Source organism: Pezoporus occidentalis, unplaced genomic scaffold (genome assembly GCF_034315485.1).
Source record: "Pezoporus occidentalis ecotype Australia unplaced genomic scaffold, CSIRO_AGI_Poc_V1 ctg559, whole genome shotgun sequence".
Lineage (NCBI taxonomy): Eukaryota > Metazoa > Chordata > Aves > Psittaciformes > Psittacidae > Pezoporus > Pezoporus occidentalis.
This window is the reverse complement of record NW_026915898.1, coordinates 8,312-33,987: the sequence shown is the minus strand read 5'-3', so window position 1 is coordinate 33,987 and position 25,676 is coordinate 8,312. Positions and strand designations below refer to the sequence as shown.

Sequence of the window (25,676 nt, the reverse complement as noted above, 5' to 3'; positions counted from 1 at the left end):
GGCCCCCTTTTGGGGTTGCTTCAATAAAGGCGCTACTTTGGACTCTGCTGCTCCCCCCCCGGCCCGTTCCAGGGGCCCCCGGACTCCTTGGGGTGGTCCCGCCCGCTCCCCCCTCACAGTGGGCGCGTCCTCCGCGGTGGTGGGCGTGGTTTCCCTCTCAGTGGGCGTGTCTCCCCAGAGGGCGTTGTATATGGTCAATGGGCGTGGTCTCAAGCAGTGGGCGTGTCCTCTCCTCGGGGTCCCACAGTGGGCGTGGCCTCGCCTCAGGGTGGGCGTGTCCTCCCCGCGCCTGCGCACTCCGCGGGCGCTCCGGCGGCGGCGGGATGCTGCAGCGGCCGCTCCGCTCTCTCAGCCCGGCGGCTGCGGTCTCGGTCTCGGTGGTCTCGGTGCCCGGTTCCGGTCTCTTCCGTTCCCCTCCTCGCTCTCTATCGCGATCATCGCGATGGGCTGGCAAGCGGAGCGCGACAAGGTCGTCATCAACGTCGGCGGCGTGCGGCACGAGACGTACCGCAGCACCCTGCAGACCCTGCCCGGCACCCGCCTCGCCGGCCTGGCCGAGCCCGGCGCCGCCGCCCGCTTCGACTACGACCCCTCGGCGGGGGAGTTCTTCTTCGACCGGCACCCGGCCGTGTTCGCCTACGTGCTCAACTACTACCGCACCGGGAAGCTGCACTGCCCGGCCGACGTGTGCGGCCCGCTCTTCGAGGAGGAGCTGGCCTTCTGGGGCATCGACGAGACGGACGTGGAGGCCTGCTGCTGGATGAACTACCGGCAGCACCGCGACGCCGAGGAGGCGCTCGACAGCTTCGAGACCCCCGAGGAGCCCGGGCCCCCGGAGCCGGCCGAGCCCAAGCGGCTGTGCCTGGAGGAGGGGAGGCCGGCGGGGTGGTGGCGGCGGTGGAGGCCCAAGCTCTGGGCCTTGTTCGAGGATCCCTACTCCTCGAAGATGGCGAGGGTGAGGGGGGTTAAAGAGGTCTGAGGGGGTTGGGAGGGTACCTGAGGGGGTTTAGAGGGGTTTGAAGGGGTTTAGGGGGGATCTAAAGGGGTTTAGGGGGGATCTAAAGGGGGTTGTGGGGGTCTGGAGGGGTTTAGGAGGGATTGGAGGGGGTTTGGGGCATCCCTGAGGGGGTCTGAACCGTTTTAGGAAGGATCTGAGGGGGTTTGGGTGGTCCGTGAGTGGGTTTAGGGGGAATCTGAAGGGTTTAGGGGCCTTTGAAGGGGTTTAGGGGGGTCTGAGAGGGTTTAGGAGGGATCTGAGGGGATTCAGGAGGTCCCTAAAGGGGTTTAGGGAGGTCTCAGGGGGTTTAGGGGAAATCTGAAAGGGTTTAGGGGGGCCTTTGAGGGGGACCTGAGGGGTTTGGGGGTGGGGTGCGGGGTCTGTGGGGGAGTTGAGGGGAGTTTAAGGGGGTTTGGGTCATCTGTGAGGGGATAGAGGGAGGTCTGAAAGGGTTTAGGGGGGCTCAAAGGCGTTTGAGAGGACTTAGGGTGGATTTAGGGGGTCCTGGGGGGTTCACGTGGTCTGTGAGGGGGTTCAGGGAGCCTGGAGGGGGTCTTGGGGGGCCCTGGCAAGGTAAAAGGCCTCTAAAGGGGGTCCTGGAGGCCTCTCGGAGGGTTTAGGGGGTCTTGGGTGCTGTGAGGGGATGGGGAGGCTGTGAAGGGCTTAAGGGGGTCTCTGAGGGGTTTTAGGGGCCTCTAGAGGGGATTTGAGGGGGCTCTGAGGGGGGTTGGGCTCCTTGAGGAGAGTGGGCGACACTGAAGGAGCTGAGGGGGGTTAAGGGGGGGTCTAGGCGGGCTGTGAGGCCATGGGGGGGCTCTGGGGGGGGCATGAGGTGCTTGGGGACACTGCAGGACTCTGGGGGGGGCACAGACACACAAACACTGCAGGAGCCCTGAGGGGACAGCGGTGGGGGGGGGTCGGGTCCATCCCTGGGGGTGATGGGGGACACGGGGGCTATGCAGGGACAGGGCAGGAGCCGCTGCGTCCCCCGCTGCAGTGTCCCCTGGCTCCCCCTCAATGTCCCCTCTGTGTGTCCCCCCCACGCAGGCGCTGGCCCCGATCCTGCCGCATTGGGCCAGGGAAGGGGGGGGAACAGAGGGGGGGGAGCGGGACCGCACTGCGGTGCCCCCTCCCCCCCCCGACCTGTCCTACATCCCCTCCCCTCCCTCTGTCAGCCCCCCCGTGGCCTAAATCCCCCCCCATGTCCCCAGCCCCCCTCCCAGCCTGGCCTAGATCCCCCCCATGTCCCCAGGGGCCCCCTATGTCCTCCCCCCCCAAGCAGCCTGTCCTAGATCCTCCTTCATGTCCCCTGTGCCTCCCATGTCCCCAGATCTCCCCTCCCCACCCCTATGTCCCAAAATCACACCCCCCCCAGTGTCCCCTGTGTCCCCCCATGTTCTTACCACCCCATCCTGGCCTAGATCCATCCCCTGTGCCCCCCCATGTCCTCAAACCCCCCCACCTGGCCTAGATTACCCTCCTGTTTCCTATATCCCCCCACATCCTGACCTACATCCTCTCACATCCCCAAAAATCCCCTGGGCCCCCCATCTCTTTGTCCCCCCCACATCTGACCTGGATCCCTCCCATGTTGTGTGTGCCCCCCCATGTCCCTGCAGCCCCAAATACACTGGGGGGCGGGGGGGGGCGGCAGGAGCCTGAATGGTGCACCCCCATTAGTCTGTTGGGGTTCAGTGATTTGGGGTGTGGGGGGTCCTACCACCAAGTTCTGGGAGTTCAGTGCATGAAGGTTGAAGCCCTTTGGGTTGCTCATCACCCCCAACCCAACATCCCCCCCCACCCCCATCTCCTGACCCCCTTCTCCCCCCCTCTGCCCTTTGCAGTACGTGGCCTTCGCCTCCCTCTTCTTCATCCTCATCTCCATCACCACCTTCTGCCTGGAGACGCACGAGGCCTTCAACCGCATCATCAACAAGACCGAGACGGTGCCCATGGCCAACGGCACCCAATGGACCCAGGTGGCCCTGGAGGTGGAGACCGAGCCCTTCCTGACGTATGTGGAGGGCACGTGCGTGGTGTGGTTCACCTTCGAGTTCCTCATGCGGGTCAGCTTCTGCCCGGATAAACGGGATTTCGTCAAGAGCAGCTTGAACATCATCGACTTCGTGGCCATTTTACCCTTTTACCTCGAGGTCGGGCTCCGGGGCCTCTCCTCCAAAGCCGCCAAAGACGTTCTGGGCTTCCTGCGCGTCGTGCGCTTCGTGCGCATCCTGCGCATCTTCAAGCTGACGCGGCACTTCGTGGGGCTGCGCGTGCTGGGCCACACGCTGCGCGCCAGCACCAACGAGTTCCTGCTCCTCATCATCTTCCTCGCCCTCGGCGTCCTCATCTTTGCCACCATGATCTACTACGCCGAGCGCATCGGCGCCGACCCGGACGACGTCACCGGCAGCAGGCACACCTACTTCAAGAACATCCCCATCGGGTTCTGGTGGGCCGTGGTCACCATGACGACGCTGGGGTACGGGGACATGTACCCCATGACGTGGTCCGGGATGCTGGTGGGCGCACTCTGCGCCCTGGCCGGAGTGCTCACCATCGCCATGCCCGTGCCCGTCATCGTCAACAACTTCGGCATGTATTACTCCTTGGCCATGGCCAAGCAGAAGCTGCCCAAGAAGAAGAACAAACACATTCCCAGACCCCCCCAGCCGGGATCGCCGGGATACGGAGCCCCCGGAGCCCCCCACAGCTCCCCTGGAAGTCCCCCCCGGCCCCACCGCAGGGGCCCCCCCTGCCCCTTGGCACAGGAGGAGGTGGTGGACATCAACCGTGCTGGTGAGCACCCTGTGAGGGGGGGGAGGGTGGTATTTTGGGGTTGTTTGACTCTATTTTGGGGGTCCCTGGTCTTATATTGGGGGGGCACTCCATTTGGGGTGCATGATGCTATGTGGGGGGGTCTGGTCTATTTTGGGGGGGGTCTCTTTATTTAATGTGTGGGGGTGATGCTATCTGGGGCTCCCTGGTCTTTTATGGGGGCGGGACTTAAGGTGTGTTTCAGGGGGCGCACATGTATCTTGGGGGCATTTTGGGGTGCTGTAGTCCAAAGGGGGGTGTCCAGCCCCACATGGAGGGGGTTCAGCCCCATATGAGGGGGGGCTCCCATCCCTGTATGGATGTCACACCCCCCCCATAACAAGTGTCTGTGTCCCGTCCCCCCCCAGAGGCACGTCCCAACGGGGCGGCAGCGCTGGCACAGGAGGATTGTCCCCCCATTGACCAGCCCCTGTCCCCCGAGGACCGAGGTGGGGGGACGGGGCCAACAGGACCCTCCCAAACGGCAGCCACCGGTGGGGGGGGCCGGGAGCGCTGCGGCCGGGACAGAGCCTGTTTCCTGCTGGGCCCCGACTACGCGCCCCCCCCCAGGGGCCTCTGCAGGAAGGTGGGTGCTGATACCCCCACCATGGGCACCCCAGGACCCCCTGAGCTCCCTCACAGACCCCTCAAGCACCCCCAGCCCATCAGGACCCCCCCGGGGGCACCCAAACTTCTCCCCCCTCCCCACCAAGGGCACCCCAATAACACTTGGGGATCCCACCCCCCGCCATGTCCCTCTTGGGCTCCTCACAGCCCCCCCACCCCCCCGGGGACCTCAATACCCTCATGTGGGGTTGTGCCCCCCCCATGCCCTAAACTGGGGGAGAAATGGGAGGGGGGGGTGCGGCTCATCCTTGTGCAAGGTCCCATCACTGTCTGAGGTCTTTGACCTGGGGTGACCCCCCTGACCCCGTGTGACCCCCACCGTGACCCCGTGTGACCCCTCCCGACCCCGTATGACCCCGTCCTCTTCTGTCCCCAGCGCTCATCACCGCCTGAGCCCACGCCGGGGGTCGCAGGTCAGTAGGGGAGGGGGGCGGGGACTCCCCTTGGCCACGCCCCCTTTTGCCACTAGCCTCCGCCCCTCTCCGCTTGGCCACGCCTCCTGCACGCTCAGACCACGCTCCATCCCATTCCCATTGCCGCTTAACCGCGCCCCCCTCTGCTTGACCACGCCCCCTTCATCCGAAGGCCACGCCCCCTGAATGGGTAGATCCCAAACTTGGGCGGGGGGGGGGAGATTATGGAGCACTAGAGGGGGGTTGTGGGGGGGGTTGTGGGTTCCCGAGGGAGGTTTGGGGGGTCCATGAGGGGGGGAGGGTTTGGGGGGTCCCCAAGGGGGGTTTGTAGGGTACTGACCCCCTCCCTCCCCCATTTCTGTCTCCTCCCCCCAAGGCTATGAGAAGTCGCGGAGCCTCAACAGCATCACGGGGGTGCGTGTGGCCCCCGCTGCCCCCCCCTTCGGCTCCCCCGGGCCCCCCCGGCGACCCCGCTCCCCCATCCCCTCCATCCTTTAAAGGGGGAGGGGCTGACACCCCCTTCCTCCCTCCCCCCTCCCCCTTTTCCTGCTCCCCCCCCCCCCCAATGGGGGGCAGTGATCAACTCATCAGTGGCAATTCAAGGGGGTGGTTCCCTGCCCCCCAAGCGACTGGAACTGGGGTGGGGTTGGGGGGCCCCCTCAATGACTGTGAATGGGGGTGAGGGGGTGTGTCCCCCCCGCGTCACCCCATTGGCTGCACTGCACTTTGTGTCCTTCCCCCCCCACCCCCCTTTTGTGTGTGTGTGTGTCCCCAATATGGGAGCCTCTGACCCCCACCCATGGGGGGGTGTGGGGTGTCCTCGCCCCCCCATGATCACTCAGGACTTGGGGAGCCCCCTCCCCCCCATCTGTGTCATTCGTGTCCCATCCCCCCCCGTTTGTCTCCCTTGTGTTTGTGTCCCCTCCCCCCCTTGGGCTCCCCTCCCCCCCCAGAGCAATAACTGGAGCCCCCCCCCTCTGTGAATGGGGGGGCCCAGCCCCACTGCGAGGGCAGGCTGTGTTGCCATGGCGACGGGACTAGGCCTGACCTCACTGCAATGTCAGGCTCCGTTTCCATGGTGATTGGACTAGGCCAAGCTCTGTTACCATAGCAACAGGCTAGGCCAGGTTCTGTGTCCATAGCAACTGGACTAGGCCCAACCCCTACTGCAAGGGCAGGCTTTGTTTCCATGGTGATGGGACTAGGCCCAATCCCTACTGTGAGGCTAGGCTGTGTTGCCATAGCAACAGGACTAGGCCCGATTCTACTGAGAGGTCAGGCTCCATTTCCATGGTGACAGGACTAGGCCTGACCTGTACTGCGAGGCCAGGCTCTGTTTCCATGGTGACAGGACTAGGCCCGGTCCCACTGCGAGGCCAGGCTTGGTTTCCATGGTGACAGGAGTAGGTCTCACCCCTACTGCGAGGTCCGGCTCAGTTTCCATAGCAACAGGACTAGGCCTGACACCACTGCAAGCTCAGGCTCTGTTTCCATGGCGCCAGGACCAGGCCCCAGCCCCCAACTCAGGCCCTGGCCCCCATGGGGGAGGTTGTCCGGGTGGGGGAGGGGTCCCCCGCATGTCTGCATGTCCCCCCTGCTGCAGGTATCGTTATATGCAAAAAAATACCCCTAAAACCCCCGGAATTCACCCCAACCCCCCCCCGGGGCCCCTCTCCCCCCCCCCCCCCAATGGCGGTGGGAGCTTTATGCAATGACTCCTATGCAAATGAGATGCTAATGAGGACAAATCGCTCCCCGCCCGCCCCTCCCCCCCCCCTTAATTCGCTGCATGTTTGGGGGGCCCCCCCTTTGCCTCGTGCTTTTGGGGGGGGTCTCCAGCCCCTCCCTTCCCCCCGGGCTGTGCTGGAACAAGCTCCTCCCCCTCCATTACTATTTATTAACCTCATTAATAATTAATTACCCCTCCCCCACCCGGGGTTCGTGCAATCCCCACCCCTCCCCCCCGTTATCTCTTGGGGTTGTTTGGGGGGGTGCCCCCGTTTGGGGGGTTTGACTCAGGAAGGGGGGGAGGGGTGGTGCCAAACGGGGGGGGGCGGGGGGAGGTGGGGGAGGGGCTCAGAGCTATTTTTTCACGCGGGATCTTGGAGCTGCAAGAATAAAAGTGACCAAAAAGAGAGAAAATGGCCTCAAAATGGGAGGGGGGCAAGGGGGGAAAGTGACCCCTCCCCACTCCCCAAGTGTCCCCTCCCAGGTGACCCCTCCCCCCCAAATTGAGGTGCTGTTTGGGGCAGGAATAGAAAAGCTGCTTTATTGGGGGGAGGGGACACAAGGGGGGAGGGGGGGTCAGGGGTGAGCCATGGGGCAAGGGGGAACTTGGGGGGGTGACAATGGGGTTGATGGGGACATAGAGGGGGACAGGGGGTGACAAGGGGGAGCAGGACTTGGGGGACACAGGAGCGTGTGGGGAGTGACGAGGACAGGGACAAGGGGGGGTCACAAAGACAATGGGGGGTCACAGTCACGGTTTCTTTCCACCCCCCCAAGTTATGGGGGGGAGCAGCACGGGGGGGGGTGATGGGGGTGGGCCCCTGCCCATCCCCCACGACGCTGGGGGGGGCACACACGAGGGTGTCCCCAACACTGTGTGACCTCCCCCATGGATATGGGGGGTCACATCAGGGGTTGTTGGGGGGGGGGTCACAGTGTCACCCTCGGGGACCGGGTGTGTCCTCCGTGGCGGTGGTGTCACCCATAGGGACATGGTGTCACCTATACAGACAGTGTCACCCATAGGGATATAGTGTCACCCATAGGAACGGTGTCACCCATAGAGACAATGTCACCCATAGGAATGGTGTCACCCATAGAGACAATGTCACCCATGGGGATGTGATGTCATCCACATGGATATAGTGCCACCCATAGAGACAGTGTCACCCATATGGATAGTGTCACCCATGGGGACATGGTGTCACCTGTTGGGACAGGTGGTGGCGTCACCCATAGGGACATAGAGTCACCCATAGGGACACAGTGTCACCCATGGCGATGGGGTGACCCAATTCACGTCCGTGGTGGCACTCTGGGGGCAAACCGTGTGTCCTGGTGGGTCTCCTCTTCCTCCTCCTCCTTGCAGTGCCACGTCCTTGTCCTTGTCACCTCATCCTTGTCCTTGATGGTGTCACCCGGTGGTGACAGCCACAGGGACCCAACCTTGTCCCTGTTGTACCCATGGGTGCCACTGGGACCATCCTCATCCTCAGAGGCACCCCTTGGGTGCTGCTGTCACCGTGTTGTCACCTTCATCCCCATGGGGACCATCCTCATCCTTGTCGCCGTGGGGACCATCCCCATCCTTGTTGTTGCCATGGGAACCATCCCCAGCCTCGTTGTTGCTATGGGAATCATCCCCAGCCTCGTTGTTGCCATGGGGACCATCGCCATCCTGGTTGTTGCCATGGGGACCATCGCCATCCTTGTTGTTGCCATGGGAACCATCCCCATCCTCGTTGTTGCCATGGGAACCATCCCCATCTTCGTTGTTGCTATGGGGACCATCCCCATCCTTGTTGTTGCCATGGGGACCATCCCCATCCTCGTTGTTGCTATGGGGACCATCCCCATCCTCGTTGTTGCTATGGGGACCATCCCCATCCTCGTTGTTGCCATGGGGACCATCCCCATCCTTGTTGTTGCTATGGGGACCATCCCCATCCTCGTTGTTGCTATGGGGACCATCCCCATCCTCGTTGTTGCTATGGGAACCATCCCCATCCTCGTTGTTGCTATGGGGACCATCCCCATCCTCGTTGTTGCCATGGGAACCATCCCCATCCTCGTTGTTGCTATGGGGACCAGCCTCAGCCTCGTTACCACCTCAGGCTCCGTCCTGACCTGAACTTGACCTCTGACCCCCGCTCACACCTCGGACTCGAGGCTGGAGAAGTGGGCGGAGCCTCTGCGAGCGCCCAGCGGCCCCTCCCCCCCACGGCGTGCCCCTCCCCCTCCCACCCCCGCCCCCCACCCGCGGTGCTGCCCGCGGGGGGGAGGGGAGGGGGACAGGGGGACAGGGGCCGAGCCCAGCCCTGCCCCCCCCAGCCCCCCCCAGAACCCCCCCGCCCCCCCCCACGCGCTCAGGTCCTCGAGGCTGCGCGAGGCGGGGGGGGGGCGGCGGCGGCCGCAGGGGTGGGGGATGGGGCGGGGAAAGGGCGGGAGGTGGGGGGGGGGAGGGAACCCCCAGAACCCGCCCCCCCCGCCCCAATGAGCGCCTCCGCCCCCCCCGGGCCAAGCCGGGTACAGGGCGGGGGGAGGGGGGTGTCCCCAGGGCCCCCCCTCCCAGTCCCGGAGCCTCTCGGCCGAGCAGCTCCGGCAGCGGGGGAGGGGCGGAGGGGGGTGGTGGTGATGGGAGGGGTGGGGGAAGGCGTGCGGGGGGGTCCCCAGGAGCTCGAGGCTGCCCCAGCCCCCCCTGCCCCCACCCCCCCATCCCCACGCCCCGCCCCCCCCCAGCTTCTCTGCGGACCAGCAGCGCCCCGGCGGGGGGGGGAGGTGGTGCCCCCCCCGCTCGCGGCCGGGGGGGAGGGTGCAGCAGTGGTGGGGTGGGGTGCACCAGCAGGGGGGAGGGGGGAGCGCGGAGGAAGGGGGGGGGTGGGGTAAGGAGGGCGGGGTGGTGGGGGGAGGGGGCGCGGCGCTGGCCGGGGGGGGAGGGGAGGGGGGCTCGGACTCGGAGTCGGAGAGGTCGTGGTAGAACGGGTGGGGGGCGGCGGCGAAGGGGGAGGGGTGCCCCCGGCAGAGGTGGGCGCGGGGGGTGGCGGGGGGGGCGCGGAGCAGCGGCTGCGCCTCGGGGTCCCCCCCGCCTCCCCCCACCCCCAACCCGCGGGGGGGGCCGCGGCGGGGGAGGCGTTCGCGGGGTGGGGGCGGGGGGCTCCTCTCGTCCTCGTAGAACAAACGGGAGTAAGGGAAGAGGGGGGGGTCGGGGGGAGAGGGGTCGTGTCCTGCCCCTCCCCCCCCCACCTCGTAGAGCCCCCGCAGCGCGCGGCGGGACCAGGGGGAGGGGCCGGGCTCCGGGGGGGAGGGGCGGGGGGGGGAGCGCGGGCAGGGCCCGACCCCCACCCCCCCGCCGCCGCCCCCTCCCCGGCTCAGCCCCTGCGGCTCGATGGGGCCGTAGAAACGATGGAAGGCGGCGGGGGGAGGGGCAGGGGTAGGGGGCGGGCCCCGGCGAGGGGGGGGAGTGCGGGGGGGGCGGCGGTCGCGGGGAGGGGGAGGGGGGGTGGGAAGAGGGGGAGGGGGGAGGGGGTGGGGGGAGGAGGGGGACGAGTCCTCGGGGCTGCAGCAGCTGTACATGCCCTGGGGGGGGAGGGTGGTACTGGTGGGGGGGTGCCCGTATTCCACATCCCATACCCCATATCCCGTACCCCACATCTCATATTCCACACCCCATAGCCCATACCCCGTATCCCATACCCCATTCCTCATATCCCTTCTCCCCATATCCCATACCCCATATCCCATACCCCATATCCCTTATCCCCATAGCCCGTACCCCATATCCCATACCCCATATCCCATACCCCATATCCCATCCCCATATCCCATACCCCATATCCCATACCCGATAACCCATACCCCATACCCCTTATCCCCATACCCATACCCCATATCCCATACCCCATATCCCATATCCCATACTCCATATCCCATATCCCATATCCCATACCCATCCCACCTCCCCCTGTCCCCACGCTGGCCCTACCCTGCTGAGTGCCAGCAGCGCCCGTGGGCGTGGGGCTGGGTGCCGGCGGTGCCGCAGCTCGCGGTGCACCAGGTGCTCGGCGGCGAAGACGAGGAGGCTGAGCCCCATGGCCACCAGGAGCATGTAGAACACCCCGGCCATGTTGTCGATGTCCAGTTTGCTGCTCATCACCTCCAGCTTCTCCTGGTGGCAGATCCCCGACAGCCACAGCCGCTCCAGCATCTCGATCTCGTCTGGGGGGAGGGAGAGCATCACCATGGGGTTTGGGGTCAATATAGGGGGTGTAGAGGTCATTTCCATGGGTTTGGTGTCATCTGTGCATGGGGTGCTTATGGGTCTCCACAGTGTGTTTGAAGACATCTGTGTGGGTTTGGGATGTTCTAGAGGAGTTTAGGGGTCACCCCAGTGGGTTTGGAGGCATCTATGGGGCGCTGGGATGATCTATGGGGGGTTGGGATGATCTATGGGGGGTTTGGAGTCAATATAGGGGGTTTAGGGGTCATCTCCATGGGTTTGGAGCCATTTATGGGGCATTGGGATGATATGGGCGTTTGGGGTCACCTTGGTTGGTTTGGGATGATTTATGGGGTGTTGGGGTGATGTATGGGGGTTTGGTTTCATCTCAGGATGATTGGGATGATCTAAGGGGGGTTTATGGGTCACCCCACTGGGTTTGCAGCCACCCATGGGGCCCTGGCATGATGCATGGGGGGTTGGGGTCACCCCAGTAGGGTTTGAGCCATCTGTGGGGCGTTGGGATGATCTATGGGGGTTGAGGGCCATCTATGGGGCACGGGGATGATCTATGGGGCATTGGGGTCACCCCAGCAGCTCTCCCCCACCCCTGTGCCCCCGGTACCGTCGCCCAGGAGCTGCAGCAGCGCCAGGTCAACGGGGCGCTTCCAGCGGGAGCCGCGCTGCAGGGCGATGCCGTAGCCGGTGGAGGCAAAGACCTTGCCCGAGCCGATGGTGACGAGCTTGCAGCCCTCCTCCTTGCGCGCCATGTAGTTGAGCACCGCCGCGTCGTAGATGAACGCGTCCAGCTTCCTACAGCCATATAGGGAGCGATAAACCCCGCCCACTGCCATATATGGATCGATCAGCCACGCCCACAACCATATATGGATCAATAACCTATGCTCACAATCATATACAGACCAATAAGCCATACCCACAGCCATATGTCTCAGTAAGCTCCACCCACATCCATGTATGTATCAATAAGCCCCACCCACCGCCTATATATATCAGTAAGACCAGCCCATATCCATATATGCATCGATAAGCCCCACCCACAGGCTCACCTGAACCCTTAAGCCCCTCCCCTCACCCTAAGCCCCTCCCTTCACCCCAAGCCCCACCCACACCCCAAGCTCCACCCACAGCCCCTCCCTTTCCTTCAAGCCCAGCCCCTTTGGGGCCCCTCCCCTTTTGGCACCCCTTTGGCCGCACCCTGTCTTGAGGTGCTGCAGGGCGTCCTCCACACCGCGCTGGTTGAAGCGCACCATGTAGCTGTGCATGGCTGGGTAATTGCTCCGGATGTTCTTCTCCGTGCTCCCGTTCGGCACCGTCCCGAAGCGCAGCGGCGGGTACTGCTCCTGCGGGCGCTGGAACTGGTCCCCCATGGCACTCATCAGCACCCATGGGCACCCATGGGCACCCATCAACACCCATTGGTACCCATTGGCACCCATCAGTACCCATCAGCACTCATTGGTACTCATTGGCATCCAATGGTACCCATCAGCACCCATCAACACCCATCGGCACCCATCGGTACCCATCAGTACCCATCGGCACTCATTGGTAAGCATTGGCATCCAATGGTACCCATCAGCACCCATCAACACCCATTGGCACCCATCGGTACCCATCAGTACCCATCGGCACTCATTGGTACTCATTGGCATCCAATGGTACCCATCAGCACCCATCAACACCCATTGGCACCCATCGGCACCCATCAGCACCCATTGGCACCCATCAACACCCATCGACACCCATCGGTACCTATTGGCACCCCACGGAGCCCAGACCCGGCCCCCATTGGCACCCTCATGGTGGCACCTTGCGGTCGCTGAGGCCAGACACGGTGTCCACATACTCCTCCTGGATCATGAAGGCCGCCAGGTTCGCGGTGTAGCTGGCGAGGAAGATGACGGCGAAGAAGGCCCAGACCAGCACCATGATCTTACTGGTGGTGCCCTTGGGGTTCTCCACCGGCACCGAGTTGTTGAAGACCAAAGCCCAAAGAAGCCAAATGGATTTGCCGATGGTGAAGGTGGAGCCGCCAGCACCTATGGGGACAATGGGGGCAAAGGGTGCAATGGGGGCAATGGGGATAATGGGGGCAATGGAGACAATGGGGACCCCCATCTCCCATCGCGTCCCCCCTCTCTTGGTGCCACCAGCTCACGTTGTCCTGTGGCCAAGCTCCGGTTGTAGCCCACGGGGCTGAAGTACTCGAAGATGAAGACAGTGACGGCCACCACGGTGAGGCACATGACAAACATCATGACCCACACGGCCGGGCTGTAGGGCTCTGTGGGGGGGACGGGGGACGTCGGTGTCACCGTCGCGGTGTCGTCACCGTCACGGCGTCGCCAGCGCCATCGCTGTGACACCAGCAGGGCCCTACCCAGGAAGGCGGAGGGGGACACGGTGCCGTTGCTCCGGGACACCATGACGCTGATCCCGGTCTCCACGAAGGGCACGGAGAAGTCGATGATCTCGGAACGCTCCTCGTTGATGGTCAAGGAGCCGATGGCCATGTCCGCGCGCCCATAGAACACCTGCGGCGAGGGATGCGGCTAAAGGACCCCTTGACACCCCCAAGTCTTCTTCCCCTGCCAACCTCCTCAGATCCCCCCCATCCATCCACGGGGTGCTGTGGTGTTGTCCCCACCTCTCCCACCATTCCATTCCACACCCCATCGATCTTCTTGCCATGTTTGCCGTTGGTGACCAGGTAGAGGTCGTAGGTGAAGCCGACGGTGCGCGCCAAGCGCTTGAGGATGTCAATGCAGAAGCCTTTGCAGCACTTCTTCTCGAAGAGCTCCATGGTGGGGCTGTGGGGAGATGGGGGCTGCAACAGGGGGGACACTTGGGGGGAGGAGGCACGATGGGGAACCCAGAGTAGGGGGGCACCCACCTGGAAGTGCGGTTGAGCTGCTTGCGGCAGGGCACAGAGTCACGGATGCAGGTGCCGGTGGAGGGGTCGATGCTCTCCACGATGACGAAGGGACGCTCCTCCAGGGTGGCCACCATCAGGTGCTGGTCTCCATCGACCGGTTGGAGGAACTTCCCGTAGCGGGACCACACCGGGTACTTCATGCGGAGGATTTGGTGCTCCCAGCTGCCCACCTGGGTACAGGGACGTGGGGACAGCATCGGGATGTGGGAGACGGGACATGGGGGTGATGGCGATGGTGATGGTGACGGCGCCGGCGCCATGGGGCACTCACCACCTCCCAGCTCCGCTCCTTGGTGAGGGAAATGACCACCAGGGAGGGGTTCACCAGGTACCCATCCTCGTTGAAGGAGAAGTCCTTCTGTCCCCACGTGATGTTCATGAAGTACCTGCAGAGGTGACGATGCCAATGGCAGCACGGCACCACCATTGCCGATCCTAAGGGTTGGGGATGGTCAAGTGGGTCTTGGGTGCCCTTAGACAATGGTTGGAGACCATTGGGTGCTCATAGATGTGGTTGGGATGACCTTGGGTACATTTGGGGTTGAGGACAGTTGGGTGCCCCTAGACAATGGTTGGGGATCATTGGGTGCTCATAGACAATGGTTGGGGACCACTGGGTGCCCCTAGAAGTGGTTGGGGACAGTTGGGCTGGGGATGGTCGAGTGGGTCCAGATGTGGCTGGGTTGGGGTCTATTGGGTGCCCCTAGGCATGGTTGAGGATGGTTGGGTTGGGGATGGTTGAGTGGGGCCAGGTGTGGTTGGGTTGGGCCCCATTGGGTGCCCTTGGCTGCGCTGGTGCCTGGTGCTCACCGGTGCAGGTTCTCATTGGTGTGGGTGACGTTGGGCGCCCGGCAGTCGCTGTTGAACTCGGGGAGGAAGCCATAGTCCCGCAGCAGCGCCTCGGCCCCCTTGGCCACGATGGCGACGCCGTTGCGGAGCCGGTGCTGGAGCTCGTCCCTCCACCCTGCCGACAGCACCGCGAAGAGCCCCGCGGGGACGTGCTCTGGGAGCCGGCTGCTCCCGGCCAGGTTGGTGCCCACCAGGAACCAGATGTAACCGGGGCCGGTCAAGCCCACGTCGTGGGCGGCACGGAAAATGGCCTCGGCCTCGTCGCGGGAGCAGTAGAGGAGCCGGATCTGCGCGGTGACGTCGCGGAGCTGGCGCCGCAGCCGGGAGCCGTCGGGGTCCCCGGTGAGGTTGAGCGTGAGGACGCCGCGGTGCTCCCAGCCGATGAAGCTGCCATCGGTCAGGACCTCCACGTAGTCCACGACGTCCTCGTGGCCCGGCAGCAGGGTGGTGAGGACGGCGAAGGACGTCCAATCGTACTCCTCCAGCACCTCCAGGATCACCCGGAGCTGCTGCTCCGTGGAGGAGCCCAGCTGCAGGAACGTGGAGCCCTTCTCCTGCGTGGGGAAAGGGAAGGGGGGCACTTGGGGGGCTCTGGATGGGGTTGAGATGAGCCTCGATGGGGTTGAGGACCATTGGGGACCTCTGGGTATGGTTGGGATGAGCCTCGATGGGGTTGGGGACCATTGGGGACCTCTGGGTATGGTTGGGATGAGTCTCAATGGGGTTGGGGACCATTGGGGACCTCTGGGTATGGTTGGGATGAGTCTCAATGGGGTTGGGGACCATTGGGGACCTCTGGGTATGGTTGGGATGAGTCTCAATGGGGTTGAGGACCATTGGGGACCTCTGGGTATGGTTGGGATGAGTCTCAATGGGGTTGGGGACCATTGGGGACCTCTGGGTATGGTTGGGATGAGTCTCAATGGGGTTGGGGACCATTGGGGACCTCTGGGTATGGTTGGGATGAGTCTCAATGGGGTTGGGGACCATTGGGGACCTCTGGGTATGGTTGGGATGAGTCTCAATGGGGTTGGGGACCATTGGGGACCTCTGGGTATGGTTGGGATGAGTCTCAATGGGGTTGGGGACCATTGGGGACCTCTGGGTATGGTTGGGATGAGTCTCAATGGGGTTGGGGACCATTGGGGACCTCTGGGCATGGTTGGGATGAGCCTCGATGGGGTTGGGGACCATTGGGGACTTCTGGGTATGGTTGGGACCCTTGGGTTGGGGTGGTCGAGGGGGTCTGAACGTGGTAGGGTTGGGGATGATAGGGTTGGGAAGCACTTGGGTGGCCCCAGATGTGCTTGTGGCCACTTGGGATTCCCTGTCCCCATCCACCCCTCTGTTGCTGACCAGCTCCCCCCCATCCCATCACCTTGAGCATCCCCAAGCCAACAGCACCCAACCACTTCTAGGGTCATCCCAAACTCCTCTAGGAGCACAAGACTCATCCTAACCCCACCCAAATCCATCGAATGTGTCCCTAAGCACCTCTAGGTCCATCCCACCCCATCTATGGGCATCCAACCACCTCTAGAAGCACCCATCTCATCCCAACCACCTCCAGATCCATCCAACAGCCCCCAACCACCTCTAGATCCATCCCAATCCCATCTAGATTCACCAAATCATATCTAGAAGAACCCATCTCACCCCAAGCACCTCTAGATCCATCCCAACCCCATCTAGAAGCACCCAACCATATCTAAGAGCACACAACCCCATCTAGAAGCACCCATCTCATCCCAACCACCTCTAGATCCATTCAACATGTCACTAACCACCTCTAGATCCATCCCAACCCCATCTAGAAGCAACCAACCCCAATAGGAGTACCCAACCCCATCTAGAAGCGTCCAACCACCTCTAGAAGCATCCATCTCATCCCCACCACCTTGAGATCAATCCCAACCCCATCTAGAGGCACCCAAACCCATCTGGAAGCATCCAACCACCTCTAGAAGCACGAATCTCATCCCAGCCACCTCTAGGTCCATCCAAACCCCATCTAGGTGCACCCAACCCCACCTAGAAGCACCCATCTCATCCCGACCACCTCTAGATCCATCCAATGCGTCCCTAAGCACATCTAAACCCATCCCAACCATGTCTAGAAGCCCGCAATGCCCCCCCCCAGCTCTCACCTTGGGCGTGAGGACGATGGCGGAGCCGCCGTTGATGGCCACGATGGGCACCGCCGTCTGCGCCGAGACGAAGTCGAGGATCTGGGCCAGGGCCTCGGAGCTGGCATCGTCCTCGAAGACCACGCCATGGACGGGCAGGGAGGAGAGGAGGTCGCAGAGGCGCAGGATGAGGCTCCGGGGGTCGGTGCCGTTCAGCACCACCCCGATGGGGTTCACCTCGAAGGCGGAGCCCGGCAGCGGCCCCGGTGCCAGGCGCGGCCCCGCGGCGCCGTAGGAGGAACCGCTCAGCACCACGGCCACGTTCAGCGCCCGCCGCGGGGCCTCGGGCGCCAGGAAGGGGCTGGCGCAGGCCAGGGCCAAGGTGAAAAACATCCTGGGCACGGGGCTCATGGTGGGGGGAGCTGGGGGGGAGCGGGGAGGGGATGGGGGGGGCAGCGACCGCCGGGGGCAGCCGGGACCCCAGCGTCAACCACTGAGACCCCACAGCCCACAGCACATAGCCCATATAGCCCATGTCCTATAGCCCATATCCTATAGCCCGCACCCCATATTACATACCCCCTATCCCATACTATCCCATATCCCATACCCCATAACCCATATCAGGTACCCCATACCCCATATCCCATACCCCATATCCCATACCCCATATCCCATACCCCATATCCCATACCCCATATCCCATACCCCATACCCCATATCCCATACCCCATACCCCATATCCCATGCCCCATATCCCATACCCCATACCCCATATCCCATACCCCATGCCCCATATCCCATACCCCATACCCCATACCCCATATCCCATACCCCATACCCCATACCACGTACCCCATACCCCACACCCCATATCCCATACCCCATATCCCACACCCCATATCCCATATCCCATACCCCATACCCCATATCCCATATCCCATACCCCATATCCCATATCCCTTACCCCATATCCCATACCCCCTATCTCATACCCTATATCCCATACCCAACATCCTATTCCCTCCCCACCATGTTCCCAATGTCCCCCCCCATCCTACCCATTCCAAGCTCCGTCCTGGGGGATTCAGCCACATCTCGGCCTTGGGGGGAGGGGGGGACGACAAAGGTCTGGGAGGTAATTGGGGGGGGATGGGGGGGGGCGGGGGGTGTTGGGGACACAGGGACAGGGACAAGGACTGGGGGGGGGCAGAAACAGGGGGTCTGGGGAGGGGGTCGGGGTTGCACCTGGCAAAGGGAGAGAAGGGGAGGGTCAGGACTTATCTTCCCCCCCATTGCCCCCCAGTTCATCCATTGGGTTCCCATTGCCCCATGGCCCCCATTATTCCCCATTACCCTCATTACCCCCCATTGCCCCCCATTGCCCTCATTATCCCCCATTACCTCCATTACCCCATTACCCCATTACACTCATTACCTCCATTGCCCCCCATTACCCCCTTACCCCCATTACCCCCCATTACAACCCATTACCCTCATTATCCCCCATTTCCCCCATTACCCCCTTACCCACATTGTCACCATTGCCCATTACCCCCATTACCTCCATTATCCCCCATTACCCCCCATTACCCCATTGCCCCCATTACCCCCTTTGTCCCCCATTGCCCCCATTACCCCCTATTGCCCCCCATTACCCCCCATTGCCCCATTACCTCATTATCTCCCCATTACCCCCTTTGTCCCCCATTGCCCCCCATTACCCCCCATGGCCCCCATTGCCCCCTTTGCCCCCGCCCGTCCCCGCCCGCCCCCCCCGCCCTGCCGCAGCCGCCGCCGCCGCCGCTCGCTGAATACAAATGCAGGGGCGGGGGCGGCGGCTGCGGGGCCGCTGCGGGGCCGGGGCCGGGTCCCACCGCCCGCCCCCCCCCCGGGTGCGATGGGGAATGAATGGGGGCAATGGGGGCAATGGGGGTATTGGGGTGCATTGGGGAGCATTGGGGGTTATAGGGGAGTTGTTGGGGGCTATTGGGGGCTATAGGGGATGGTGGGGCTGTCAGAGGGTGCAGGGCTGTGATGGGAGGGGGTGACGGGGTCCTGAGGGCTATTGGGGTGCATTGCAGGGGGCCAGGGTGTGTAGGGGGGTGTGTTCGGGTGTATGCGGGGGGGTTATTGGGGGGTGTTGGGGGGCTATTCGGTGCCATTGGGATGCTGTGGGATGCTATTGGGTATCATTGTGGTGCTATGGAGTGCTATGGGGTGTCATTGGGGTGCTATGGAGTGCTATGGGGTGTTATTGGGTATCATTGGGATGCTGTGGAGTGTCATTGGGGTGCTATTGGACATTATTGGGGGGGCTGTGGGGTGTCATTGGGATGCTATGGAGTGCCACTGGGTATCATTGGGGTGCTATGGGGTGTCATTGGGTTGCTATGGAGTGTCTTTGGGGTGCTATTGGGGCACTATGGGGTGCTATGAGATGTCATTGGGATGCTATTGGCTATCATTGGGATGCTATGGGATGCTATGGAGCTTTCTGGGATGCTGTGGGATGTCATTGGGGTGCTATTGGGTATCATTGGGATGCTGTGGGATGCTGTGGAGCTCTATGGGGTGTATTGGGGTCGCTATGGGTCGCTATGGGGCTCTATGGGGCGCCGCTGCGGGTCCCGCCGCTCACCTCTCACGCTCCCCACCGCATCCCGCAGCTGCCGCCGGTCACTGGGACACCGGCCCCGGAGCCAGCCCCGCCCCTCCCCTGGCCCCGCCCCCTCCCGCCTGGCCCCGCCCCCTCCGGACCCGTCCAACGCCCGGAGCGGGGGGGTGGGGGGGGGGCAGCGTTGGGGCAGGACCCCCCCCTCCGCGCCCCCTTCCCGCCTTCGCCCTTCCCGCCCTTGTGCCGGATTGGCCCCGCCCGCAGGGGGCGTGGCTTGCAGAGAGTTGAGGGGCGTGGCCTGTGTGGGAGGGGGCGTGGTCAATGACGGGGGCGCCAGGACCCCAACAACCCCCAAAACACCTCAAATACCCCCAAACAACCCCAAATACCCGCAAATAGACCCAAATAACCCCAAAACACCCGAAATACCCCAAGTACCCCCAAAATACACCCCAAATATCCCCCAAACACCTCAAATATCCCAAATAATCCCAAATAATCCAAACACACCCAAATACCCCCAAAACACACCAAATACCCCCAAACACACCCAAATGACCCCAAAACACCTCAAATACCCCAAAACACCCCCAAATAACCCCAGATCCCCTTTTGCACTCCCCTGCACCCCCAAATACTGCTCATTCCCCAGGCCTGTAGCCCCCAGCACCCCCCTAAACCCCACATTGCTCCCCATATCACCCCATAGCACTCCATAGCGCCCCATGGCACACCATAGCACCCCATAGCACCCCACAGCACCCTGGGGGCAATGCAGAGGGTCTGACCCCCCCCCCATTACCCACAGTGCACTGGGTGTTCAGGTTTTATTCCTCTGCATGGAGGTGGGGAGTAGCCAATGAGATCACACCCGGCCCATGACATCACTGCCAGGGGAGGGTGACGTCACGACCACGTCAAGGTGACGTCATTGGCCATGCTGGTGTCACTGGTGGGGCTGTTGGCCCTGCTGGTGCTGTTGGTGATGTCACTGATGATGTCATCAGTGACATTGAGTCTGTTGGCAAGGCTGGCGGTCACGTTGCCGCTGGTGTGACGTCATTGGCTGCGCTGGTCCTGTTGATGACGTCATTGGGAATGCTACTGGCTGCATGGAAGCTGTTGATGATGCCACTGCCCATGTTGACGCGTTGGTGACGTCATTGGCTCTGTTGCTGCCATTGATGATGTCATTGACTGTGCTGGTGCCACTGGTGATGCTGTTGATGATGTCATTGACCATGTTGATGCCGTTGATGGCGTCATCGACCACATTGACGCCATTGATGATGTGTTATTGAGGATGTCATCGACCACATTGACGCCATTGGTGACGTCATTGACCGCACTGGTCTTCAGTTGACGTGATTGGCCGTGCCGATGCCTTTGATGACATCATTGTCCGTATCACTGACCACGCTGACACCATCGATGACATCACAGTGCAATGACGTCACTGACCGATGCCTGGGTCGGCCGTTTCGGGGACCCAGCAGGGGGCGCCGTGGCGGAGGGCGGGGCTTGGCGGCGGGGGGCGTGTCCCGGCGCGGTCACGCCCCCTTGCGCAGGCGCAGATACGCGCAGCCGCTGCCCAGCGCCAGCGCCGCGGCCGCCCAGGCCAGGCCGAAGCAGTAGCCGAAGGCGCCCGCCAGGGGGCGCCCTCCCCGCGCCGCGTAAAGCCCCGCCCCCAAGAGCGCCGCCAGCGCTGCGGGAAGAGAACGTGAGGGGGCGCTGCGGCGCCGGGGGGCGGGGCCACGGGGTGGGAGGGTCCATTGGGATTAATGGGGGGGGTGGGAGGGTCCATTGGGATCAATGGGGGGGGTGGGAGGGTCCATTGGGTTCAATGGGGGGGTTGGGAGGGTCCATTGGGATTAATGGGGGGGGTGGGAGAGTGAATTGGGTTCAAGGGGGGGGGGTGGGAGGGTCCATTGGGATTAATGGGGGTCGGAAAGGTCCATTGGGTTCAATGGGGGGGTTGGGAGGGTCCATTGGGTTCAATGGGGGTTGGGAGGGTCCATTAGGTTCAATGGGGTTTGGAAGGTTCCATTGGGTTCAATGGGGTTTGGAAGGTTCCATTGGGTTCAATGGGGGTTAGGAGGTTCCATTGGGTTCAATGGGGTTTGGAAGGTTCCATTGGGTTCAATGGGGGTTGAGAGGGTCCATTGGGTTCAATGGGGGTTGAGAGGGTCCATTGGGTTCAATGGGGGTTGGGAGGGTCCATTGGGTTCAATGGGGGTTGGAAGGGTCCATTGGGTTCAGTGGGGGTTGGGAGGGTCCATTGGGTTCAATGGGGGGTTTGGGAGGGTCCATTGGGTTCAATGAGGGGGTTGGAAAGGTCCATTGGGTTCAATGGGGGGGTTGGGAGGGTCCATTGGGTTCAATGGGGGTTGGGAGGGTCCATTGGGTTCAGTGGGGGTTGGAAGGGTCCATTGGGTTCAATGGGGGTCGGGAGGGTCCATTGGGTTCAAGGGTCCATTGGGTTCAATGGGGGTTGGGAGGGTCCATTGGGTTCAATGGGGGTTGCGAGGGTCCATTGGGTTCAATGGGGGTTGGGAGGGTCCATTGGGTTCAATGGGGGTTGGGAGGGTCCAGAGGGGTCAGTGGGGGTTGGAGGGTCCATTGGGTTCAATGGGGGTTGGGAGGGTCCATTGGGTTCAATGGGGGTTGGGAGGGTCCATTGGGTTCAATGGGGGCTGGGAGGGTCCATTGGGTTCAATGGGGGTTGGGAGGGTCCATTGGGTTATATGGGGGGGTCCCACTGACCTGCCAGCAGTTGGGTGCCCCCCGCAGGGGTGAAGAAGCTCCCTCGGGGCCCCCCCCGGAGCTGCCAGAGGAAGAGCCCAAAGGAGGCGGCCGAGAGCAGCAGCGCCGTGGGCAGGAGCCCCCGTGTGGCACGCAGGCAGGCTGGGACACGCGTGGGACACACGTGATGCATGTGTGGGACACGTAATGTATATGTATGGTACACGCACGGTACATGTATGGTACATGTATGACACATGCATGATTCACATGTATGATGCATGTATGGTATGTATGACACACGTATGGTACATGTGTTGCATAGGCATGGTACATGTATGACACATGCATGACACACATGACAGGCATGATACACATGCAACATGTATGCCACGTGCATGGCATGTATGGTACAGGTATGGTACACGTATGACATATGTATGACACATGCATGATACGTGGGTAGCCCTGTGGGTCACACACATATAACCCCATGAACCCTCCATCTACCCCCGTGGGTGCTGGGTGCCCCACACATCCCACGTGCCCCATATGGAGCCCCATGGGCACCACAGGTACCCGATGGCTGACCCCCACGGGTGCTCTGTGCCCCACACATCCCGCATCTCCCATGGGTACCACTGGCCCCTCCTGTCCCCATAGTCCCCGTCAGCCCCCCCCCTGCCCCATAGCCCCCATGGCTCACGGCTGTCCCCGGTGCTGGTGCAGGCCCACCCATGGGTGCTGTTCAGGTACTCGCAGTCGTACCAAAGGTTCAGGGTCCCCCCGTCCGGCAGCACCCACCAGGCCTGGGGGGCACAGGGGGCGTGTGGGGCACTGGGACCCACAGAGACCCCCAGAGACCCCCAGAGACCCCCAGAGACACCCATAGAGACCCCATAGAGACCCCATAGACACCCCATAGGCACCCATAGAGACCCCATAGACAACTCCATAGACACTCACAGAGACACCCATAGACACCCCATAGAAACCCAGAGACACCCTAATACACCCCATACTCCTCAGTGAGTCCCGCTATGGGCCCAACCCCCTCTCATATCCCCTGCTATGGTTCCAGCCTCCCCCTATCTCCCTGCAATGGGTCCCACTATGGGTTCCCACTGTGCATCCCAACCCCCTCTATGGGTCCCACTGTGCATCCCAACCCCTTCTATGGGTCCCACTGTGCATCCCAACCCCTTCTATGGGTCGCTATGCGTTGCAGTGGGTCCCTATGGGTCGCTGTGGGTCGCACCTTGCCCAGGGTGGCGATGAAGAGCAGGAGGAGGCCGAGGCCGTGGAGCCCGGTGAGCGCGAACAGGAGGAAGCTCATGGCGGGAACTGGGGGGGGGGAGGGGGCGGGGTCAGAGGGACCCTCGTGACCCCCATCCCCACCCCTCCCCCCGCTTCCCCGCTCTCCTCTCCCCCCTCAATCACTTCCAGATGTGGGCAGGAAACAGCTGTGGGGGAGGGGAGGGGGAAAGAGGCCCACCCCTCCCCCCCTCCCCTCCCCCCTCCCCTCCCCCCACCCCTCCCCCCCCTCGACCTCCCCCAAGCTCCCACCTCCCCGCCCCCTCCCCCCCCGTGTCCCCCTCCCCCCCCTCACCCTCGCAGGCGTCCGGACGCTCCCAAAACCGTTTTGGGCCCCAAACGCCGCTGCCCCTCCCCCTCTCCCACCCCGGGCACACCCAGAGGCCCCTCCCCCCACCCCGGGAAGCTCAATGGGTGGGGACCAATGTGGGGGAGGGGCCTCTGGTTCCTGCTCCCCTCCCCCCCCCCCCCCAGCCTCAACCGCAGCCTCTGATTGGCTGCCAGAGCGGGACCCACTGGATCCATGGATCCCATTGGCTGTGGCCCTGGGCCACGGAGGACACACACACACACACAGATCACTCCCTGATTGGTCGATTTGTTTAGTGCCCAACTGCTGTGCTGGGCTCTCATTGGCTGAGGCGCTGATTGGCTGCAGCATCAAAAGGGGGGGGGGGAAATCCACGCCTCACCTGTGATTGGCCGCACGCCAGGGCCCCTCCCAGCCTCTGATTGGACAAGGCAAGGGCCCGTCTCCTCCTGCCGTTGCCATGGTGACACCCCCATCGGACCACGTGACCGCAGCCCCGGGCGGACGAGGGGGGGGATGAATGGAGTCACGTGGTGCAGCACGGCCACGCCCCACACCCCCCTGGCGGCACCATGGCAACGGCAGCGTCGTCACGTGGTCTCCGCTGGCTCTCCCACCCTCCACGTGTGGGTCTTACCGGGGGCACTTGGGGGGCAGCGGAGGCTCCTGGGGTCACGTGGGGGGCACTTGTGCGGCTGGAGCCCCATGGGGGGGGGGGGCACTTGGGGGGCAGCGGTAGGGCAGAGGGAGGGGGTTGGGGGGGGCAGAAGGGAGATGTGGGGGGGGTTACAGGGCGGTGGTGGGGCAGGGGGGGCACTTAGGGGGCAGTTGTGGGGCCGGGAGGGGGAGCTCGGCCCCGCCTCCCGCTGGCGTTGCCTCCCATTGGTTGCTCCCAACAGAGCAGCAGCAGAGGCTGAGGTGTGGGGGGGATGTGGGGCAGAAGGGGGCCCAATGGAGCAGGAGAGGGCTCTTTGCGGGGTCCCGGGCCCCACACCTGGGGGTCCCGGTGGGAACCCCCCGCTCTCTGCCCACAGATGGCGCTGGAGGATCAGCTGCAGCGGGTGAGGAGCCCCGCACCCATGGCGGGGGGGTCCCATGGCGGGGTGCGGGTCCATGTGGGTCCTATGGGGGATGCCTGGGTCCATGGGGGTCGATGGGGGGTCAATGGGTGCTAATGGGAATCTATGGGGGCCTTTTGTGTGTCCATGGGGGGGTCCATCCGTGTCTATGTCTATGGGGTCTCTATGGGTCTCTATGTGGTGTCTATGGGTCCCTATGGGTCTCTGTGGTTCCCTATGCGTCTCTGTGGGTCCCTATGTGTCTCCGTGGGTCCCTATGGGTCTCTGTGGGTCCCTATGTGTCTCTATGGGTCCCTATGGGTCTCTGTGGGTCCCTATGTGTCTCCGTGGGTCCCTATGGGTCTCTGTGGGTCCCTATGTGTCTCTATGGGTCCCTATGGGTCTCTGTGGGTCCCTATGTGTCTCTATGGGTCCCTATGGGTCTCTGTGGGTCCCTATGGGTCTCTGTGGGTCCCTCTGTGTCTCTATGGGGCAGGCGGGGGCAGCGCTCGGGGCCTGGCTCCGCGTCACCGCGGGGCTGCGCCGGGACCTGGAGCGGCTCCGGGGGGAGCGGCGGCGGCTGCGGCGGCTCCTGCGGGCGCGGGAGAGGGTGAGAGCGGGAACAATGGGATCCATCAGCGGTGTGATCTGATTGGCTGGGAGCGGGATCCCTGAGTGATGTGATCTGATTGGCTGGGAGCGGGATCCCTGAGTGATGTGATCTGATTGGCTGGGAGCGGGATCCCTGAGTGATGTGATCTGATTGGCTGGGAGCGGGATCCCTTAGTGATGTGATCTGATTGGCTGGGAGCGGGATCCCTGAGTGATGTGATCTGATTGGCTGGGAGCGGGATCCCTGAGTGATGTGATCTGATTGGCTGGGAGCGGGATCCCTGAGTGATG

The 25,676-nt window shown here is 63.1% G+C and overlaps 3 protein-coding genes across 4 annotated transcripts; 1 reads left to right on the top strand and 2 right to left on the bottom strand.

Moving 5' to 3' along the window:
- Nucleotides 1-355: 355 nt before the first annotated feature.
- LOC134173828 (potassium voltage-gated channel subfamily C member 1-like) lies at nucleotides 356-5,374 on the top strand. The gene is made up of 5 exons (XM_062638242.1): nucleotides 356-955; nucleotides 2,842-3,796; nucleotides 4,183-4,400; nucleotides 4,818-4,854; nucleotides 5,231-5,374. The coding sequence occupies exons 1-5, from the start codon at nucleotides 443-445 to the stop codon at nucleotides 5,350-5,352; spliced, it is 1,845 nt and encodes a 614-aa protein (XP_062494226.1). The 5' UTR covers nucleotides 356-442; the 3' UTR covers nucleotides 5,353-5,374.
- Nucleotides 5,375-8,074: 2,700 nt separating this feature from the next.
- LOC134173827 (glutamate receptor ionotropic, NMDA 2D-like) lies at nucleotides 8,075-17,150 on the bottom strand. The gene is made up of 13 exons (XM_062638241.1): nucleotides 16,754-17,150; nucleotides 14,568-15,160; nucleotides 14,029-14,143; nucleotides 13,716-13,927; nucleotides 13,470-13,632; nucleotides 13,203-13,356; nucleotides 12,981-13,106; nucleotides 12,632-12,861; nucleotides 12,017-12,177; nucleotides 11,424-11,611; nucleotides 10,565-10,797; nucleotides 9,536-10,158; nucleotides 8,075-8,660 (listed from the first exon to the last, which is right to left on the bottom strand). The coding sequence occupies exons 1-13, from the start codon at nucleotides 17,141-17,143 to the stop codon at nucleotides 8,075-8,077; spliced, it is 3,774 nt and encodes a 1,257-aa protein (XP_062494225.1). The 5' UTR covers nucleotides 17,144-17,150.
- Nucleotides 17,151-20,867: 3,717 nt separating this feature from the next.
- Nucleotides 20,868-23,959, bottom strand: LOC134173832 (epithelial membrane protein 3-like). Of its 2 annotated transcripts, none has more exons than XM_062638247.1 (5): nucleotides 23,922-23,959; nucleotides 23,350-23,435; nucleotides 22,798-22,900; nucleotides 22,113-22,253; nucleotides 20,868-21,054 (listed from the first exon to the last, which is right to left on the bottom strand). In XM_062638247.1, exons 2-5 carry the CDS (start codon nucleotides 23,425-23,427, stop codon nucleotides 20,900-20,902), a joined length of 477 nt encoding a protein of 158 aa, XP_062494231.1. In that variant the 5' UTR covers nucleotides 23,428-23,435; nucleotides 23,922-23,959; the 3' UTR covers nucleotides 20,868-20,899. The 2 variants fall into 2 exon arrangements, with proteins under 2 accessions (XP_062494231.1, XP_062494229.1); XM_062638245.1 differs by lacking the exon at nucleotides 23,922-23,959 and adding an exon at nucleotides 23,701-23,787.
- Nucleotides 23,960-25,676: the final 1,717 nt, after the last annotated feature.

Coding starts and splice junctions, on each gene's coding strand:
- LOC134173828 (XM_062638242.1), top strand. CDS start 443: ATGGGCTGGCAAGCGGAGCGCGACAAGGTCGTCATCAACGTCGGCGGC. Junction 956..2,841: donor ACTCCTCGAAGATGGCGAGG/GTGAGGGGGGTT, acceptor TGCCCTTTGCAG/TACGTGGCCTTCGCCTCCCT. Junction 4,401..4,817: donor CCAGGGGCCTCTGCAGGAAG/GTGGGTGCTGAT, acceptor TTCTGTCCCCAG/CGCTCATCACCGCCTGAGCC.
- LOC134173827 (XM_062638241.1), bottom strand. CDS start 17,143: ATGAGCCCCGTGCCCAGGATGTTTTTCACCTTGGCCCTGGCCTGCGCC. Junction 11,612..12,016: donor CTGCAGCACCTCAAGACAGG/GTGCGGCCAAAG, acceptor ATATGGCTGTAG/GAAGCTGGACGCGTTCATCT. Junction 10,798..11,423: donor GCTGCAGCTCCTGGGCGACG/GTACCGGGGGCA, acceptor CCCTCCCCCCAG/ACGAGATCGAGATGCTGGAG.
- LOC134173832 (XM_062638247.1), bottom strand. CDS start 23,427: ATGAGCTTCCTCCTGTTCGCGCTCACCGGGCTCCACGGCCTCGGCCTC. Junction 22,254..22,797: donor CACCAGCACCGGGGACAGCC/GTGAGCCATGGG, acceptor CGCGTGTCCCAG/CCTGCCTGCGTGCCACACGG. Junction 21,055..22,112: donor GGGCACCCAACTGCTGGCAG/GTCAGTGGGACC, acceptor CTCTTCCCGCAG/CGCTGGCGGCGCTCTTGGGG.